The 18,514-nt window shown below is 47.9% G+C and overlaps 1 protein-coding gene across 3 annotated transcripts in view; it reads right to left on the bottom strand.

Moving 5' to 3' along the window:
- The window catches only part of ESD (esterase D), a 376,126-nt gene that overhangs the window by 233,098 nt on the left and 124,514 nt on the right, over nt 1–18,514 (bottom strand). For all 3 annotated transcript variants that reach the window (XM_069639904.1, XM_069639902.1, XM_069639903.1), the window contains exon 4: nt 9,708–9,806. In XM_069639904.1, the coding sequence (XP_069496005.1) occupies nt 9,708–9,806 (99 nt within the window). The remainder of the gene's footprint in view (nt 1–9,707; nt 9,807–18,514) is intronic.

Genomic DNA, 18,514 nt, shown 5'->3' with positions numbered 1-18,514 from the left:
ACACGAGGAGCTTTCTGACGTAGAGGTGGTTTTTATCTTTAGATTGGGCAAAGATTTTCTTGGTGGGTTTTCAGTTTGTTTTAGCGTTATTTTAGCGTTCAAGTCCCCACAAATGATTATGCTGTTGATTGTTTCATTGATTCTGGCTTCGTCCAGTAGGTCTTCAATTTTAGAGAGGAATAGGTCTGTCGGGTTTTCCCTCGGGCTCCAATAAACGTTCACCAATAGGTACGTTATGCTCTTCTGTTGGTTTGTGCCCGGTTGAAGTAAGCGTCGTTGGATCAAGGTGGTCAAGATATGGGGGTCTTCTTTTACGACGTTGGTCAACTGGAGGTTGGACCCTACGCGAATTGCTCTTAGGCCCGCCCTCGGCCTACCCATGGGTCCTCTCAGGGCTGAGGAGACGGCGATCTCATAGCCATCAATCGTTTTTTTTAGCATCCATATTTCTTGAAGACACAGGATGTCAAATGATCCTAAGTTTATATCGGCGGTGTTTGTCAAATGAGAGAAACCTTGGGTGTTCCATGAGCCCAAGGTTAGACAGGGAGCAGCCTCCATATTTGATGACCTTGTGGAGTTGACCTTGCTTCTCTGTCTTGCTGCTGATTGCTAACGTCTTGCTTTGGCTATTAGCACTCCCGGCAGCCAGGTCCATTGGTTTAAGTCTACTTTAGAGCGGGACTGTTTCTGATCAAGTACTGCTTCCTTATAACTCTTCTTGGAAATATCTTGGTCAATTGTGATGTTCCAATTCTTTTGTGGGCCCGACAGTACTCTTTCGTTTTCCAAGGAGCTTAAGCGATGATCAGTATTTCGGGCCCTTGGTGGTGACGTTTGGTTGTGTCTAATAGGACGTAGTGGAGATCGACGGGCCAAAGTTCGGTTCTTTCTGAAGTATCGGTCTTTGATTCCTCTATCAAGGGTTGTTCTTTCCATAGACTCTGCCAATCGGTCGTTATCCTTGTGCCATGAAAAGTTACTTTTAATTGTTCTCTCCTTCGTTTGAGGATGTTTCTTGTCGTAAATTCTACTTCAATGGTTGGAAATGGATCTTGGGTTTATCGGTCTGTGGTCTTGTGACTTTGTTTGAGGATTATCTTGGCGTCCATGAGAGACAGGGTTTCCTCGAGTCAGTAGACTCTTACTCTCTTAGATCGTATCCCAGAGATCTTAGTTTGTTTTTTGCCTCAATTAATAAAGGTCTTTATGGTTGACTATTGTATGTGAAGGTAAACACTATGCACCCTTTTTTTGTCTAGAAATTCTACAATCGTGATCTCTTCTGTTGAGAGGCGCTTAAGTGATGGCACGAGGTGAAGGATCGACAAGATGGTTTTTCTGTTTAGAATAAATGAGGCGTCTTCTTTCCAAATTGATTTTAAGATGAAGGTACGGGTCATTATGGTTCTTTCAGAGCGTTTTAGCGTTGCTCTTTTAGCTCGACGATCGTTACTTCGCTCTCTGATCGGGTTCTCGTATTTTGGTTTTCTGGACCATCTTGGGCTTGCATAAGTGAGAGTTCTGGTCGAGTTGAGCGATCTTTCAATATGGTGACTTTTAGTTCGGCTTTCAGAGTTCGGTTGTCGTGAGGTCGAGCGATTTTTCGAGCTTCTGTTTCGGTGAACTCTGGAACTCCAACGTGTGGGGTTTCTTGTCGATCTTTCGGTCTTTGAATTGTGGGTGGTTTCTCTCGTTGGAGTCCTTCTATTGGTGGAGCGCTGCTCAGACTTTGTTCTGAGTATTTTCTTTTCTGCTTTTCTTGAGGCTGGATATTGAGTCAGCCTAGGATCTTTGTTCTTTGCAAGAAGTTTTAATTTCTTCTCTTCAAGCATAAGGAAGATGGGACTTGCCAAGTCTAAGGCTGAGACTTTCTGATCCGGTTCGTTGAGGCTTTGAGAGGGAGTTTGTCCATTTGCCTCTCTTTTGCCTCTTTGTGGTTCTGTCCACTCCACGTCGTCCATATCCTCCGGATCAGTGTTCAAGTTTAGTGCCGCCTCCATCAATTCACTTTCTGTTATTGATCGGACACCGTTTTCCGGGTCTTGGTCTTCATCAATAGGAATTGGTAGCTCGCTGACTTCAGGTTGCGGGGTGAGATTGATGGATTTAGTCTCAAAGGTCAGATGTGCTTGCTTTAGTGTGGAGGCCAGGCTACGCTCAGCAGTTTTTATTCGGGCTGGTCGTCTGCTCAGGGTCATTTTAGAGGGTTTTGCTGGTCTTTCTCTGTCTTTTTGGATCGACAAGTCGGTGGACCATATAGCGCATCAATTATTTGGAGGGTTTTTGCATCTCAGTTTACGCCTTGCTTGCCTTTACATTTTCAATGGCCAGAAGGTGATGGTTTGTGTTAACTAGGTCGTCGTTCTTTGATTTTAATAGTGGCATATTGGCAGGGTTTGCGTCCACTGGTTTTGCTTGATTCAGGCCCGGAGGCCGGTTGGTTGCTGTGCTGGAAGCCATAGTTTTTGGCTCTTTCGTGGTGCTTCCTGTAAATAGAAAGGTTCCGATAGGCGTCTCTTCTGTTTGTGTAGCGATTGGATGTTTTGTTACGGGTTCTGGCTGTATTGATTGCGAAGAGGCCTCTTTCATAAGGGGTTTGTCTGTCTTTTGCTTTAATATAACCTTCAAAGGAGGAAAGTCTTATTTGCATGTATGCTAATATTGTCACTTGATCTTTTGCTGTGTCGTTAAGGACTTTGTGAAAGGGACCAGGGCTATTGTCAGACATGACATAATGGAGAAGAGGTCTGGCTTTTTTTACGGAGTAGAGGGGCCCGTATCTCCCAAAGGGTCGCTGGGTCTTGATGATTCCCTTGGCGTATTGGACGTTGTTGGAGTAGATTGAGACTCTCGGATGATCGTGGTGATTCCAGTTGTTAATCGAACTGGGTTGATGGGCGTCTCCCTTATCGGGTTCTTAGGGGGAATAGGATCCACTGACTTGTCGCCTTTCAAAACCTCGGGACCAGCCAAGATCTCAGGTATCATCCCAAGAGTTTCCGCCGAGTTTGTCGTCTTCTTGGAATTTTCTATGCCTCTTGATGTAGGGTCTTCCACTGATCGGTTCGAAGTGAGGGAGTGGTGTGTTATTTGTTGGTCTGCCGAGATTTGTTTGATTAGATGTAGGTTTTAGCCCTTTCACTTGTGAGTGGCTTCCGGTTTCTGTTGACCGGTCTGATTTCAGATGCCATCTCTTGAGAAACGCTAGTTTGCGCAATGAGTCATTCTCGGTTTCCTGTGTCGACACCAGGCCTGGTCGACTCGGGTCATTTTGGCCCGGATCGGAGGACAGCTCCTGATGTGTTCCTTCAAGTAAGTCTGCGTCTGACATCTCACCTTTTCCCTCGGCCTGGGCCTGTTTTTTTTTTCATAGAGAAAAATTTGGCGATAGATCCTGTCGTTGGTCTTTTTAGTGACTTTGATGGATGTAGATGCACTTTGTCCTTCGTTAAGGTTTTTTGTGTGGGCTTGACGATTAGTAAATTTGGAGTTCTGTTTTGCGTGGGATTGAAGCCGGGCTGCTCTAGTCAAGGTTGATTTGTGGGAGCTTATGGGCACGCTTACAGTCGGCGTAGAGTTTTCTTTGAGGTCGACTGGCCTTTGGGGGGGTAGTCTGAAGGTTGGAGGTGGCCATGGATGATTCAATTTCGTCCTCCGAATACTCTCTGGTAGAGTACGAGCAATCATCGATTGCCGGATCCATAACGTTATAGTTAGGAGGGATGGCTAAGTCCTCGTGGCTGGTGACCTGGTGGATGTCTACCTTAATGGCCTCATTAATTAGAGGTAGAGCTTGTTGTGCCAGGATGTCAGTTCTCCAAGGAGGCGGGGGAGTTGCAGGTTCTTGCCGCCCGATGGACGTTGTTTTCTGGTCCGTCATCACTTCAGATACGCCATTCAGGTTGGTGGGGTCCTGTTGACTGGAGGGGAGAAGCCCCGGCTTTTGATGTCGGGAATTGGCATCCGGAGCAAGATCCAACTCCAGATGCAACGCAGAGCTGTGTAATTCCGCATGTTCCTGTGTCGGCACCATCACCGACGGTTTCGTGGAAGCCATCTTGTTGCTCCGCCCCGACTCCTCCTTCTCCCCCATCCTTCTCCATTGCCCGATCCCGATCAACTGAGCCACTCGTCACCTCCGCGATGGGGTGCCGGTTGTCGGCATCGCGTGAACCAAATGGAAGGGCACGCGATGCAAGGACGGACAAGTTTGGGAGACCGGAAGGGGATTTGTTCTGCACCTCATCGACCCTCACCCCCCCGCCCCCTAGACCCGTCCTCGCCCGTAGCAGCATCGTCAGTTGCGTGGGTAGCAATGTTCAGGGTGAGGACTCCTTGAGGGTTGGTAAAGCCGAGTACGGCATTGTCGGGGGCAAGTGTGTTGGTCCTTCTCCTTCAAGGGTTGGGGCGTCTTCTTTGAGCGCGTCCATGGTTGCTGCGGCCAGGTCAGGCCCCTTGCAGTTAATCGGAAGCGGGTTTTCCCCTCAGCGTTATGGTATTGTGGAGGATTTGTGTGAGGCAATCATGCCGTTTATCTGGTGCTTGTTGCACAACGCTTGGCCTTGGTTTCGCTCAATTTGCGATTATGCCCTGGTCCATCTTCCGGGTTTGAAGGCACTTTTCTCGAGCGGGCCAGCGACTTCAGGGGGCTCTGGCACTCCAGGCCGCTGTCTTCACTCCGGGTTCGTTGGCTTCTCAACCAGTGCCATTCGTCCCCAGACTGTCGTGCAGGCATTTCCCTTGGTAGCGGGCCGCAGGGCGGCCGCGGACTGCCTCAGACTGCGAGCACCTCAGCGAGCAGCTCCGCGGCCGCTCCTCGGCTCGATTGAGGTTACGTAGAATAATCTGGTCACACCTCTGACCAGGAAGGAAATGGAAAGCAGACTGCCTCTGACTACCAGACTACCACTTAATAGTAATTCCTAAACCCGATAAACCTCCAGAGCAATGTAGCTTGTACAGACCGATCTCCATTATAAATAGTGAAACGAGGCTATTGGCCAAAATATTAGCGATTAGACTACAGAGAGGGATTATGTCACTAGTGCACCCGGACCAGTGCGGTTTTATGCCGAACAGGTCAACGCGCATGAATATCCTTAGAATACATATAGCACTAGAAAGGGCGCAGGACTCCCGAGACCCCCTAGCATTATTGGCAAGACTGAGAAAGCGTTCGACTCTGTATATTGGGAGGCACTTTGGGAGATAATGCGACGGATGGGATTTGGCGCGGAATTCATGGGATGGGTGCAACTGCTATACAACTCCCCTGAGGCGGAAACCAGAGTCAACGGTTGGCCATCTAAACCATTCAGGTTGGGTAAGGGAACGAGACAAGGCTGTCAGAGTTGTTCTTTGCATTAGCCATAGAGCCCTTAGCTTGTTTATTGACAGATTCACAGAACTGGAAAGGCTTTAAGCGTTCGGCAGATTGGAAAGACAGGGTTTCCCTATATGCGGATGATCTACTGGTATATCTCAGAGAACCGATCAGTTCCTGTCCCATAGTGACAGACATCCTGCAACAATATGGATCCTTTAGTGGGCTAAGGGTAAACTGGGCCAAATCTGTACTCTTCCCGGTCAGAGAGATGGAGGACATAATCCCAGAGAATTGCCCATACCGAATTGAGAGAACCCGCTTTAAATACCTAGGTATACTCATCACCAAAAACATGAATGAATAGATGGACATGAATGAATATATGGACAGGAATCTGCAGCCACTCAAGGAGGATGTACACCACTGGATGTCCTTACCGCTGGCCCTCTTGGGAAGAGCAGCATTGTACAAAATGATGACACTGCCCTGCTTTTTAGATGTCCTGCAGAACGCCCTATTGCATGTCCCGTTGGTACTTTTCTGCAAAATTGAATGTATACTACGAAAGCTCTTCTGGGGAGGTGGGCATCCTAGAATAGCGCTTGGCACGCTCCAAAGATCGATCTGGGAGGGAGGTATTGGGCTCCCGTGTCTACAGTCTTATTATTGGGCAAGTCAGATGGAAGTGTTAAACTACATGCTACACGGGGACAAATTACTTCCACATGTAAGGGCCGAGTTAGAAATGAGACAAAAACCACCCCCACTGGAAGGGCTCTACCATAAACCAGGTTTGGTAACCCCTCGAAAAATGGTGGCCCAATAGAGGCTGATTTGGGCGGAGATACACAAGTTCATTGGTTGGGACGAGAAGGTAACGCCAGTCCAGCCACTATGGGGGAATGGGAACCTAGCAGAGGTGGGCAAGCTGCCAAGATGGTCGTGCTGGGTAACAAAGGGAATAATAAATGTGGGAGATATGATGGAGGGCGGGGGAATAATGCCTTTTGAAAATCTGCCGATGAAGTTCGACCTCCCTGAAAGTGAAAAGGTACAACTATACGCAACTAAGACATGCGTTACACAAACACCTTCCAGTCTTATCTAACATGCCAGACTGCACCCGTATAGAGAGGAACATTGTGTTGGAAAAAGTCGGCAATAAGGTCACCTCTACTACGTATAGTGTTATTACCTCCTTTGCTACGCCAGAGCTGTCGAGATTGAAGTCCAAATGGGAAAGGGATGTGGGCGATATCCTCCCGGAAGAATGGGTTGTGGCCCTGATGTATCCCAGTGAAACGGCCATCTTGTCCAGACTCCGACTCATTCAACTCAAGATACTGCAAAGGGTGTATTATCCGAGAGTAGCGCTCCATCGATGGGGCAAGAGTACAGATCCCAACTGTCTAAAATGGCGTCGGGAGGAGGGAACCTTCCTTTCCCATAATATGGGAGTGTCCACATATTCAACATTGGCAGCAATGCTGTGATGTGCTCACTAGAGTTACAGGTCATGTAATAACTAGAGAACCTAAACTGTTGCTATTGGGAATGGAAGGCGAAGGTGAGATGACACGATATGATAAAATGTTCTTTTCAAGCGGAACCGCCCTGATTAAGAGAAACATAGCCAAGCTATGGGGATCTGATGTGTTGCAGCATGTAGTGGATTGCTGATGTAAATGTTTGTATAGCTATGGAACAGAGGGTGTATAAAGCCAGAGGCTGCCCCGACAAAGCTGGGAAGATCTGGCAAAAGTGGGAGGAGGCTCAACGATCTGCCTTGTTGCCGAACCTATATAAGATAAAGGAAAGTATTGTGAAGTGATGCTGCTATTGCGAACATACATATCAAATGTGTTGTACGAGTTACGCGGATCCAGTGACCTCTTCTTGTGTTTTTTCATTGTTGGACTCCCTTGTAGTCCTCATTTGTAAGATATGTCCTAAAAACCAATAAAATGTGTTATAAAAAAAAAAAGAAAAGCTAAATACACTTCAGTCAAGCAAACTGACGCAATCCCAGTCACTAGGATAGGTCTAGGAAGGGATCCTTGACCAGGCCTCCACCGACCAAAGACAGAAAAGAGTTGTTTATGGAAAGGACTTTAAATCCATAAAACCCTATGGAGAAGAAGGGCTGAGGGGAGCAACAGGAATGCCAACTTACCCCCTTGCCCACACTTCTCCAGAGACCACTGCTGACGTTCGGGATTTGGGGACACAAGTCTTCTGTGCTTGGTCCAGTCGTGAAAGGCCCAGGGGTTGCAGGTGTAGAGGTAACTTTCGGGCGTGTGATTTAGTTTTGCGGTCGCGGTGCTTAGCAATTGGTTCCAGACCCTTCCAGCTGAACACCCAAACGAAGAAAAGATGAATACTTCTGTGGTGCAGGTGATCTCAGGACACCACTAGGATGCAAAGAAGATTGGTTGCAATGGGGGTCCTCACACTCAGGGGGAGACAGGCGATCGTCCAGGGATGAACAAAAGAGCAGGTCCTAGATGGCTTCTGTAGATGTAAGGCTGAAAATGCAGACACAGGGGTTGTGTTACACAAGTTGAAGATCCTTCAAGTTCCAAGGAAGCACTCGAAATGACGACATCTGCAGCGAGATATCCAAGGAGAGAGCTGCTTAATCCACCGGTTGGTCCAAGGACACTTCAGAAGACTCCAAAGGCATGGATCCTAAGGCAGGCATTGCGACATGGTTGTTCCCATTGGTCCATGGGTTGAAAGCACTGACAAGGCTCTTCTTGTGATCAGGCAGATGAGCAGGGCTTCACTAGGATGTCATTGGAGTTGGTGCTGGTCAGCTGCAGGGGTCCTCATGTCATCAATGGGCTGCTCTTCTTTGTAGAAGACAGTAATCTCAAAAATGGCTGCAGGAATCCTCTTATCCAGGATCTGGACTAGAAGCTCACCAAGGTCTACCAATGGTAAGGATCTGCACCATTCAAACTCCCAGTGGATTTTCAATTATAGATATTCACTTGTCCTAACATCTGCCCAGCAACAGACATTCAGGCACCAGGATGTGTAATGGGACCAGCAGACCCACATCCAGGTTCATACACAAACCGCACCTTTACCGTGAAAGCAGCAGTTTTACACGGAAAGGGAATACCATATATGGCATTTCCTAATACAAGAAGGCAGGAAGAAGGCCAAAGAACAATATGGCCATAGGTCAAGCAAAAACCTTGAGGCACAGCCATTTTAGAGTGCTAGACACATACAAAACGCTGGCAGGAAATGCAAAGTGCAAAAGTAAAACGTGTAAAACCTGATAAATTATAAATCTGCTGCCACCAGCTCATCCTAGTCAAATTGTGAAAGGAATCAAAAAGCCATTATAGACTACAAGAACTTCACAAAGAGACATAGGGCCTCACTACGGGTGTGCCGGTGCGGTAATAACGTGCCAGTGTTAACTGCACCAGCACACTCCAAGTTTGCCATTAGGGTGGTGGATTTACCTCCAGCTCCGACCTGGAGGTACATCCGCCACCCTACTGGCAAAAAACTGTTGGTAATACTGGCAACCCTCCCCGAACCTCTCCCAAAGGAGTCCTATAGGACTCCATGGAATGGGGATTTACCAGCATTTCCGCCACTTGGAATCCGCCGGTAATTCCGGCAGACCAAGTGGCAGGAATGATATTACAGTCTACCGGTATCCTGCGGTGAATACCGGTGGGATACCTGCAAACTTGTAATGCGGCATAGTCTCTCAGTACCGAGAGTCCTGTGGACTAATCAGTTCCCCCATAACAATGTAATGGGCATTTGTATAGCAACTTCCACCATTGGTATGGTCTCAACATGCTGTAGGTAGGCTGAAGCCCTTTGAAGGTCCGAAAGTCCCGGTATGGGAAATTCGTCAGATTTATAGAATGCATGTGCGCATTCCAGTACGAAAGCGGGTAGGGGTGGCAGCGTGTGCCTGTAACACTGCAGTTAAAAGGTGTGTGGATCCTAAGTTTGGGAGAAACAGTCTGCCTGTGCTGGCAGCCTGCTTTACCGACCAATGCCTCCAAAACATGAGTAGGGCCCCAAATGTCAGCAGGAAACGTTAGGAAAACCACCAGCAAGAGTTTAGTCCATACACATTGAAGCACTTCAAAGCACTTGGCTTTCATTGAGAATATTGTTGGTGTGCAGTCATTGAATGGAAAAAGCTACACATTATGAAAATAAAATAACTATATTGAGTAATTGCTTCACCTTTCCACCTGCATGTATAAGAAGCAAAGAATCCCATGATAAAAATACATTTTTAGAGGTCGATTTGAGCCAAAGCTATAGGAAATGATCATGACCTTTTAGGAAACAAAAGATAATGCCAACATCACAACTAAGTATTTGAACAACTTACGTGGACTGGTATCAGGGGCAACCACAATGATGCCATGCTCCGCTGCTGCTTGTTGATAACCTCCCTTGGTAATGAAATTTTGTTCTGTGCACGTTAACCCTGTCAATAAAAATACAATATCAAATTGCATTCAAGTTATCAGTTGTGAATATAATGACTGCAAAAAGCTACTCAGATAATGCAAGCCTCCAGGCAGAGGAATTCCTTAGAAAGCGGTTCCTTTGTAATTGAACCTCAGGGAGCATTCCAAAGTTCTGTTGGTACAGTGTAACATACTAAAAGTTGAAAATGTCCTTCCATCTCAGAGTAATAGCTTCTCCAACAGAACAAAGCATTGCCAAAGATAAAGGTTTATATACCAAAGAGCAAGCGTGAAAGAAGAGCGAGAGCATGAAAGCGTCACAATGAGCGAACATGACAGCAATGGTGACAGTGAGAGCGGGAATTCATGCAGTCACACCAACTTACTTCATTGCTACTTTAGGCGCATTCATGTACTGCTGCATGCTGTTTGGGCTTGCTTCGGCAGAAGCAGTGTTTCAAAGGACTATAGAGAAAGTGCTCAACTACTTTTTAAGACCATCAATTAGTGTATGGAGACCAGAGGGTGGAAGCAGACTACACGTTCGCTGTGCTGGACCACAGAAACAAACGCAGGGCTGTTTGTCACAACTGCCCGTTGCCTCCCCATTGGGGGACATGGGTCAAGCGGATTGCGAAGTGGTAGATAGCATTGAGTTGCCTGCCATATCAGAAGAGTCCTTGGCCCAAGCGCAGGCTAAAGACAACACTTAGATGTATCAAAGAATACATTTGACTAAAAGAACAGAGTGGAAAGCTGCAGGAGTAAAGCGCACATGAGTAAAACAGTCAACCGCAACACGTAGAACCAACACTATAGAGGAAGTGGTGGCCATTATACTAGGTACAAAAAATGAATGATGTGCCACTGATGGCAAACGGAGTAGAGGTAGCAAAATTATTCTGCCTAAAGGGCTACGTGAGTCTTACGCCTGCCACATGAAGGGCATTTAGGCTGTCCCCTAACCAAGACGAGGCTTTGCCAGGCCTTTCAATGGATGGGCATGGATGGAGTTACAGACAGACTACTTAGATCGTGACATTACTGTACCAATGCGCGATTAGGGGAACATTAATAGGGAGCCTCACCTCTGGCCAGTCCTGGGACCTATCCAGGGGCTGGGTTTTGGCACAACTACCATCTTTGTCCTTGTAGATTATCCTTCAAATTGGGTTGTGTAGAAACCAGAGGGGAAAGCCACCATCTTCGAGATGATTACATTCCTAGAAAATTATATGTATTTTTTTTTTTTTTTTTTACAGGGAGGGCGTTAGGGAGTTTTACTAACGTCCACCTATGGTAGTACGACTAGAGAAGACTCACTTAGGTGTGTACAGGGTTCCAATTCTTAGATTTGGCACGAGATACCCAAAAGGTTTGGTAGTAATGGCAGGGGAGCCAGGCTTAGTCTAGGAGGGATAAGGGCTGTAGGCAAGTACAAAGAACTCCGAGCACACCAATAGTCAAGAATAAACTGCCACACTTTATTATAAAAATATGTTATTTATTATAAATACTAATATGTTATTTATTATAAATACTAAGACAACACAATATTATAATCACAGTTAAGTAGACTTCTTCACATTTATACAGTAAGGCATTTATGCATTACTCGAGGCAATAGTACATTTTAGATGAGTACAGGTAAGTAGTATTTTTTTTTATAACCAACATTTCAATTAAGTAACAGATACTGTTAAGTACTTTTAGCAATCCTATATTTTAGAATGTCCAGCCCTATCTGGGAATGAGAGTCTCAATGTCAGTGGGGACACAATGTGAACAGGGCCCCTGGGCAGAAGAATAAAGAAACACTGACGCTGTCAAAGTTGTCAAAAGTAGCAGGTTTCTTCCATTTTGCCTGTATTTCATTGTATTCGTCATTTATATAGCGCCATTTCCTCCATCCTAAATGCGCTTTGTGGACGGAACGCCCTCGGGACCGGAATCCATGTATGTGAAAGTTTGTTTGAAGAGTTTTCTTTAGGATGCGTGTGTGCATTCTGCCAGGTTAGAACCTAGGGGGCTGGCTGGGTCCTAGTAAGCAGCCTGGAGGTCAGGCACGTGGGTGGGTGCCGACTGTGGTTTAAGATAGTGCTAGTGCAGGAGATTTGATGTGTGCCGAGCTAGACCACATTTTTACATAGTTTATCGCTGTATACTAATGGCAGGGGGGTTGAGGCACATGAGTGATTTCATTGCGGACAGCTATGCGAGCTGCTAGACCGGATTTGTCGTAGCTGTAGCTGCATTCTGGAGTGCATTGATGGGGAGCTGTGCCTGCGTCATGTGTCATGTGTCCACGGATGTGGTGTGGATTATACATACCTTAGGCTCGAATGGATTTTGCAAGCAGTGTCGATTTTTCTCAGGTCTTTCATGGGGACTTGTTCTTCGAGTGCATTCTTCTGGGGACTTAGCATACTACATTTGGACAGACCTGTCTGGTGGCATTCGCGAGCGCAATAGGTAAATGCATTAAATATCTTGGTACCTTTGCCCGGACATCAAGGGTATGGTTTCTCATCCTCTGTGGAAAGAACCGTCTAAATACGTCTTAGTGCATCTCCATTCCAACAGCCATTAAAGTGCGTTCTTAGCCCAAGTAGAGCTAGCGCTTTTGCTTTCTACCCCTAGTTGAGTATAGCACTGTGTAAGCTGCTTCATAATTAGGTAGGGCCATTCATCTGAGTGCATGACCACATCCGTCCCCCATTTAACTGTTCCCACCATCGTTGCTGCCTTTAGCGCTGCGTATAAATTGCATTGCGGTAACCGGTTTGTGTCATTTAGAGAGCTGGTGGTGGGGGCGCGAAATTGTACGATAGTCTGTGGAGAGGGAGGAGGGTGCGTTATTAACGGTGTGCCTCTGCGAACGCTGCCGGCATTTGCAGTGGTATGAAGTTGTAGCTGTTTTGTTGGGTCTAGGCCTGTACTTGTGTGCAAAGAGCATTCAAAGCATAGAATGGGAGAGGGATTTCAACAGGGGGGGAAGGAAAAAGCCAGGTTTTGAGGGCCTTTCTGAATGCGAGTTGGTTGTCGATGCTGCAGATGTGGAGAGGCAGAGCGTTCCAGATAGTGGGACAGAAGGAGGATCCACCCAGTCTGGTGCCGTTATATTGGGAAATAACTAGGAGAAAAGCTGCGCCAGATCAGAGTGTCCTGGAGGGTCGGTAGCGTGTGAGTTTATCTTGGAGGAATTCAGGGCTGGATTTGCGGATTGCACAGTGAGTAATGCACATGGCTTTAAGGGTAGATAATCGACCAATAGGGAGCCGATGAAGGACTATCAGTGTGTGGCCGATTTGTTCTCTCAGATTGTAGTGCAATGAGTAGGCGGCCCGCAGCGTTTTGGATTCTTTCCCAAGTCGAAACGCTGGTGCGCCTAAATAGCAGTTTGCATAGTCTAATTGGTAGAGGATGATGACGAGGATGGCAGAGATTCACTGTTGATAGGTGAGGTAAGGGAAGACACGCCCAAAGATGCGCAGGTGGAAGAAGCAGGTTCTGGACTGAAGAGTTGATGTGTTGGGAAAGGGATAGATTTGTGTCCAGTGTGTATCTGAGGTTTTTCACTGAAATGGACATTGCTGGGTTGGGTCTAGGGAGTGCAGCAGTAGGATAGGTTGGGGAAGGAGTGCTGTTTTTCCGCAGACTAGGGTTTCTGTTTCCCAGGGTTTAGGATGAGATGGGTGATCGTCATCTAGTGGTCAATATCCATGAGGCATAATGACAAATGTGGATGGGTGGAGCCTGGTGATTTAGAGAATGATCTGGGTATCATTTGCGTAATCGTAGCAGTGAGTGTGGGAAGTGGGCCAAGGTAGATGTTGAAGAGGAGGGGTGATGGGGATGTTACCTGTGGCACCCCTTTCGGCACTGGGCAGGATTCAGAGGTGAAAGTTGTTAGGGTTGAGGCACACCAAAATGAGGGTCGAGAGTAGTGGCTGTGAGGTAGTTTAATCATGAAACCGAAGCAGGGTTCACAGCAGCGACCTCCAGCTCACCCATCAGCCAACTGACTGCCTGTGAAACCTGGAACCCTTCCTGCACTCCAGACCACCCAGAGGTTCCAGGTTCCATGTGATGCATTACACACTAAAAGAGACTTACATAAACTACTCATAATTGAATGCTGTACACTTCCAACAAGCGAGCAATTAGTGATGAAGGAGGAGATTCATGTGAGGGCAGTGTCTGTCTACGAGAATGGTGTGGTCAATAGTATCTAAGGCAGCGGAGTGGGCAAGAAGGAGTACCGCGCATCCTACTGTGTCCGCTGTTCTAGATCGTCCCAGAACACTAGGAAGGACTCTGTTCCTCTGAGGGGCCTGAATCTGGATTGGGCAGGATCAAGAAGGCGGTTGGTTTCAGTGACATGGCAGAGGTGCTTGTATGCTGTGCAGTCCATGAGTTTGGCCATGAAATGGGTGTTGGGAGTGAGCCTGTAGTTCTGGGGAATGAGAGGGTCGAGAGTGTGTTATTTTGAGGAGAGGTTTGATATAGGATGTTTTTAATGCTTCTGGAAGATTCCCGATGTGAGGGATTGGTTAAGGATCGAGTGTGCAGTGCTGCCTGCGTAGGTTGAAGTTAGGATGTTTTTGAGGAGAGTGGACAGGCAAGGGTCCTCAGGGGATCCTTAAGGGCAGCTTTGTGCTAGGAGCGAGATGAACTCCCAGTCTCAGATCGAGGAGAAGGAGGCGAAGTTTTGCATCGGGAGGGAGTGGGGACGGGAGGTGGGAGAGGGCATTATTGCTTTTTTAGAGATGATGGCCATATGTCTGTCGATAGCGATGTTGTGAAAATGTTCAGATTGGGAGTTAAGTGGAGGAAAGGTTGAGTAACCTGGCGACTTTAATTCCAAGAGGATTCTATACAGTTCCCTGCTTGGGTTACGAGAGTTCAAGATTCTGTTACCATAGAAAGCTTTTTGACTTTTCTGATTTCCGATCTCTAGGTCCTTGTTAGTCTTGCCAGGAAGTTTCTGTTTAGAGGGGTTGGGTTGGTACAGCCAGTGCTCGAGAGTTTCCAGAGATTTAGGTGGGTGGTGTACCATAGGAGGGGGGGGGGGCTTAATCTCCGAGAGGTCTGTTTTGTTGGAGTGAGGAGTGTGAGGGCGCAGGAGTCTCAGCGGTCGAAAGGTTTGATGGTGGGTGGGCCTTCCTGAAGGGAGAGTGCATGGAGTGAGAAGAGGAGAGAGTTGGCAAGATCGGGATTCATAACGGCTTTGCTCCAGAGTGGGATGGAGGGCAGGCGGAGATTGGTGGCGGTTGGGCGGCACCTTGGGAGGGGGTCAGAGGTGAAGATGGTAGCGAGAAGAAGATTGCAGAGTGATCCGTCCATGATGGGGGCCGGGGGGGCAGCGTGTATAGGATGTTTGTGGCGCTGAAAACCACATTGTGGGTGTGGCCTCCAGTGTGAGTGGGCTAAGAAATGCGCTGTGTCAGGTTGAAAGCTTCTAGGCTGTCTGGGAGAGAGCAGGTCATGGGGTTTCAAGGGGAGTCAAACCAGATGTTGAAATTAACTAGTATGGCGAGTGCTGGATGTAAGGTGATGATGGTTGACAGGGCGTTGCTGAGTGTGTCTACAAAGTTTTTGGTGTAGCCAGAGGGTCTATAAATGAGTAGGAAGTTGTGGGAGGTAATGAGAGTTCGAATTTTACAGTAGGATTCATATTCTGTGGTGCTGGCTAAGGTGTCCTTGATAAGCACTGGGAATTTGTGTTTGTGTAGGATCGCTAGTCCCCCACCTCTTCTGGATCTGTTCTGAAGTCAGGTTGTAGACTGGAGAAAAGGCCTCATGAGAAATGGGTCCGTAGTCTTCCGTAAACCAGGTCTCTTTGATGAAGAAGAGGTGTGGGTTTTCGGCCGAGATAAGGTCAAAGATGTTAAATTAGTTCTTGGAGACCGACTTGGAGTTGATGAGTATGCAAGATATTTTGTGAGATGTATTTGTATTTATTGTTTTATATAGGGCCTTAATCCAGATGTAGGGGGGCGGGTGATTCTTGTAGCGCCAGGAGTCGTGGTGTGTGTTGTTGGGGATATCGACTGCGCTGGGAGGCGTGGTCATGCCCAGGTCGTGGTGGGGATTGATGACAAAGTGTTGATGGAGCAGGGCGTAGTGGCGGCCAGAGGAGGGCATGGGCAGTGGAGGTGGAAAGGAGGGGAATAGAGCTAAGACGGTTGGGAATTGAGGGGGAGCTTTGTGCGCAATAGCGAAGGGACAAGTATTGGGATCTGGGGTGGAGCACAGGTGATGCTAAGTGGGCTTGAGGTGGTTGAGGCCATGGTCTTTTCTGTTCTCTTGTCTTTTGGGCGGCCCATTCAGGTGTGGGCGAGAGTGGTAGGGGGGCTGTTGAGGTTGGGTTGTTGGCCAGTGCTGCCCTTGCTGCACTAAGTGAAGGGAAATGTGAGATGGGGTAGGGGGCAATGTCGTTCAGGAGAGGGGATACGTACGAGCAGAGGCAACAAGGAGTGGGAGTGTTGGCAGGGCTCGGTAGGAGGGTGGTACAAGATGTTCAGGAGGTCGATGTTTTCAACTCTAGCTCTGGCTTGAGCAGAGCAAGATCTACGTGGAGGTTTGAGCGGGGAGGGGATGGGACATGGGTGGAGGTGGGGTGTATAACAGTGTGTTGGAGAAGGAGGAAGGGGTTGCGTGTTGGGGAGGAGGGGAGTTAAGATGGAATATGTGGGCACGATGGTCGGGCGGGTGATTTGGGCATCGTTAGTCATGCTAGCGTGCCAGCAAGCAGCTCCAATCTGGGCAGTTTGGGGCATGATGTATCTTGTGAGTAGGATGCACACCTAATTAATAGTTCACACAGTGCAGGTGGAGTAACGAAGGGGAGGGGGATGGTGCCGGATCCAGAGAGCACAACTAGGAAGCAGTACCTGGAGTTTAGAGGTCCATTTAGGGTGGGTGCATTTAGGCTTGAGACAAACTCAGCCTGAAGGATGCACCCGGATCACTAGAACATGATGCACCTGAATATAACTGCGCACAGTAATTTTTACTTGCAGGCGGTCATTACAGCCGAGGTAATGGGTCACCATTCTGCTAGAATGGAGGCTTCTTTCTTTTTTCATCATTTTTAGTGTGCTTGTCCTTTTTTGGTCCTTTATCTGCCGTCCTGGGTGGGGAGGTCCTGGTTGTACTTTTGTCTTCGGCTGGAATCCTGTGTGTAGTCCGACGAGGCTCCAGAGTGTCTCTGAAGGCAGAAAGTGAGGGAGGAGTATGAAACTCTGCTCCTTTGCCTACTGGTGTGCCTTAGAGTATCCAGTCCCCACTGGGGGGTTGGCTGTCCTGATGAACAGCCACCCACCACTTTCTGTAAACTGCAAGGAGAGTTTGCAGAGGATGTGTGTGGGTTCATGAATATCTGGCCTGGATCTAGAAGCTGAAGACAAATCGACCAGTGGAGCCGAATCCAATGAAGAAGAGGAGAAGACTGCTGTAGCTACTTGCAGCGATCGGAGATGCCTGCTGTATAACTACTGCCTGTGCTGGCCCCTTCTGTGATGCGACTGAGGAGTCATGAAGATGACTTCTCCGATCCATAGACTGAGCTGTGGCCTTCCTGGGCTGCAAACCGCCAATACCTTGGGGCCTTGAGCCAGAGTGCTATGCAACGTCTTCTGAAGAACAAACCTCACTGAAACTTTGGTGGACTCCAGTCGGAATTCCAGAAGCACAACTCCACTCCTTGAAGTCCCCTCACCAGAGTGCTTGACTGAGATCTTGCAATAAGTAACTCAAAAGGTAAGTAATAACTTTGTAACTTATTCAGTTTCAGGAATCAAAGACAATACTAACACATAGAAAGTAAGTACTATTTTCTCTGCAGAGGCCTTATACTTCGGCGTCCTGTTCTCAGAGGCAGAAGAGGGGCCCTGGTGGTCCAGGCGCCAGCTGTAGGCAGGTCAGGATAAGGGAGAACTGTAGGGAAGTCAGAGTTCCAAAGGATTTCTCGTCAGACAAGTAATTATTAGAGTTAAGAGAAGTGTTCAGGAACTTCGTAAAAGGCTCCCTATATGTGTTCCAGCATTGGGCCTGGGCGAACGGTATGGGCGAACAACCGACTACACAAATCGCCACCATAGCCACACAAGAGGGACACTAGACTTTAGGTAAGTATTACCCTAAACCACACAGTACCTCAGCAGTGAAGAGGAGCTTGCAGGCGAACGCTTTCATGATGCAGCAGCACAGGACCTGGTCTCTGGAATCTTGGTCGTGGTGACTAAAGACAGGATACTGGACATCCTTGGCCCAGTCATGAGAATCTGTCTGAATCCTACCTCCAGTGCAACTCTTGGTACGACTCTGACCTCGCCGCCCTGAAACGCAAGTGCAGAGTGGTTGAGAGGAAGTGAAGGGCTTCAGGCGCATCCTCTGGCAAACTGGCCGGCCGCCTTCTCCAAAGAAATAGGGACCACATCCAAGGCCGCGTATCTGCGGCTTCCAACAACACAGCCAAACTCTGCAAGGAGCTGGCCAATCCTACTGCAGTCTCCACATCTCCTGTACCCTCCCAGGCCCTCTGTGCGGCCCTTGCCTCTCATTTCACCGGAAAACTCAGGACATCCTGTCCTCGCTTTCCTCTCCCTGGCCCTTTGGCCGTCCCTCCCTATACTCTTCCTTTCTCCGCCTTTGCTCTGTGTACACTGGACATCTCTAGACAAGTCTGATCTATGAAAGTGTTGTCCAAACAGGTGCTCCC

The sequence above is a fragment of the Ambystoma mexicanum genome, chromosome 7q, assembly GCF_040938575.1.
Source record: "Ambystoma mexicanum isolate Mex_15411 chromosome 7q, UKY_AmexF1_1, whole genome shotgun sequence".
NCBI classification, from domain to species: domain Eukaryota; kingdom Metazoa; phylum Chordata; class Amphibia; order Caudata; family Ambystomatidae; genus Ambystoma; species Ambystoma mexicanum.
The sequence above is the reverse complement of the archived record's forward strand: the minus strand, read 5'-3'. Positions and strand labels throughout refer to the sequence as shown.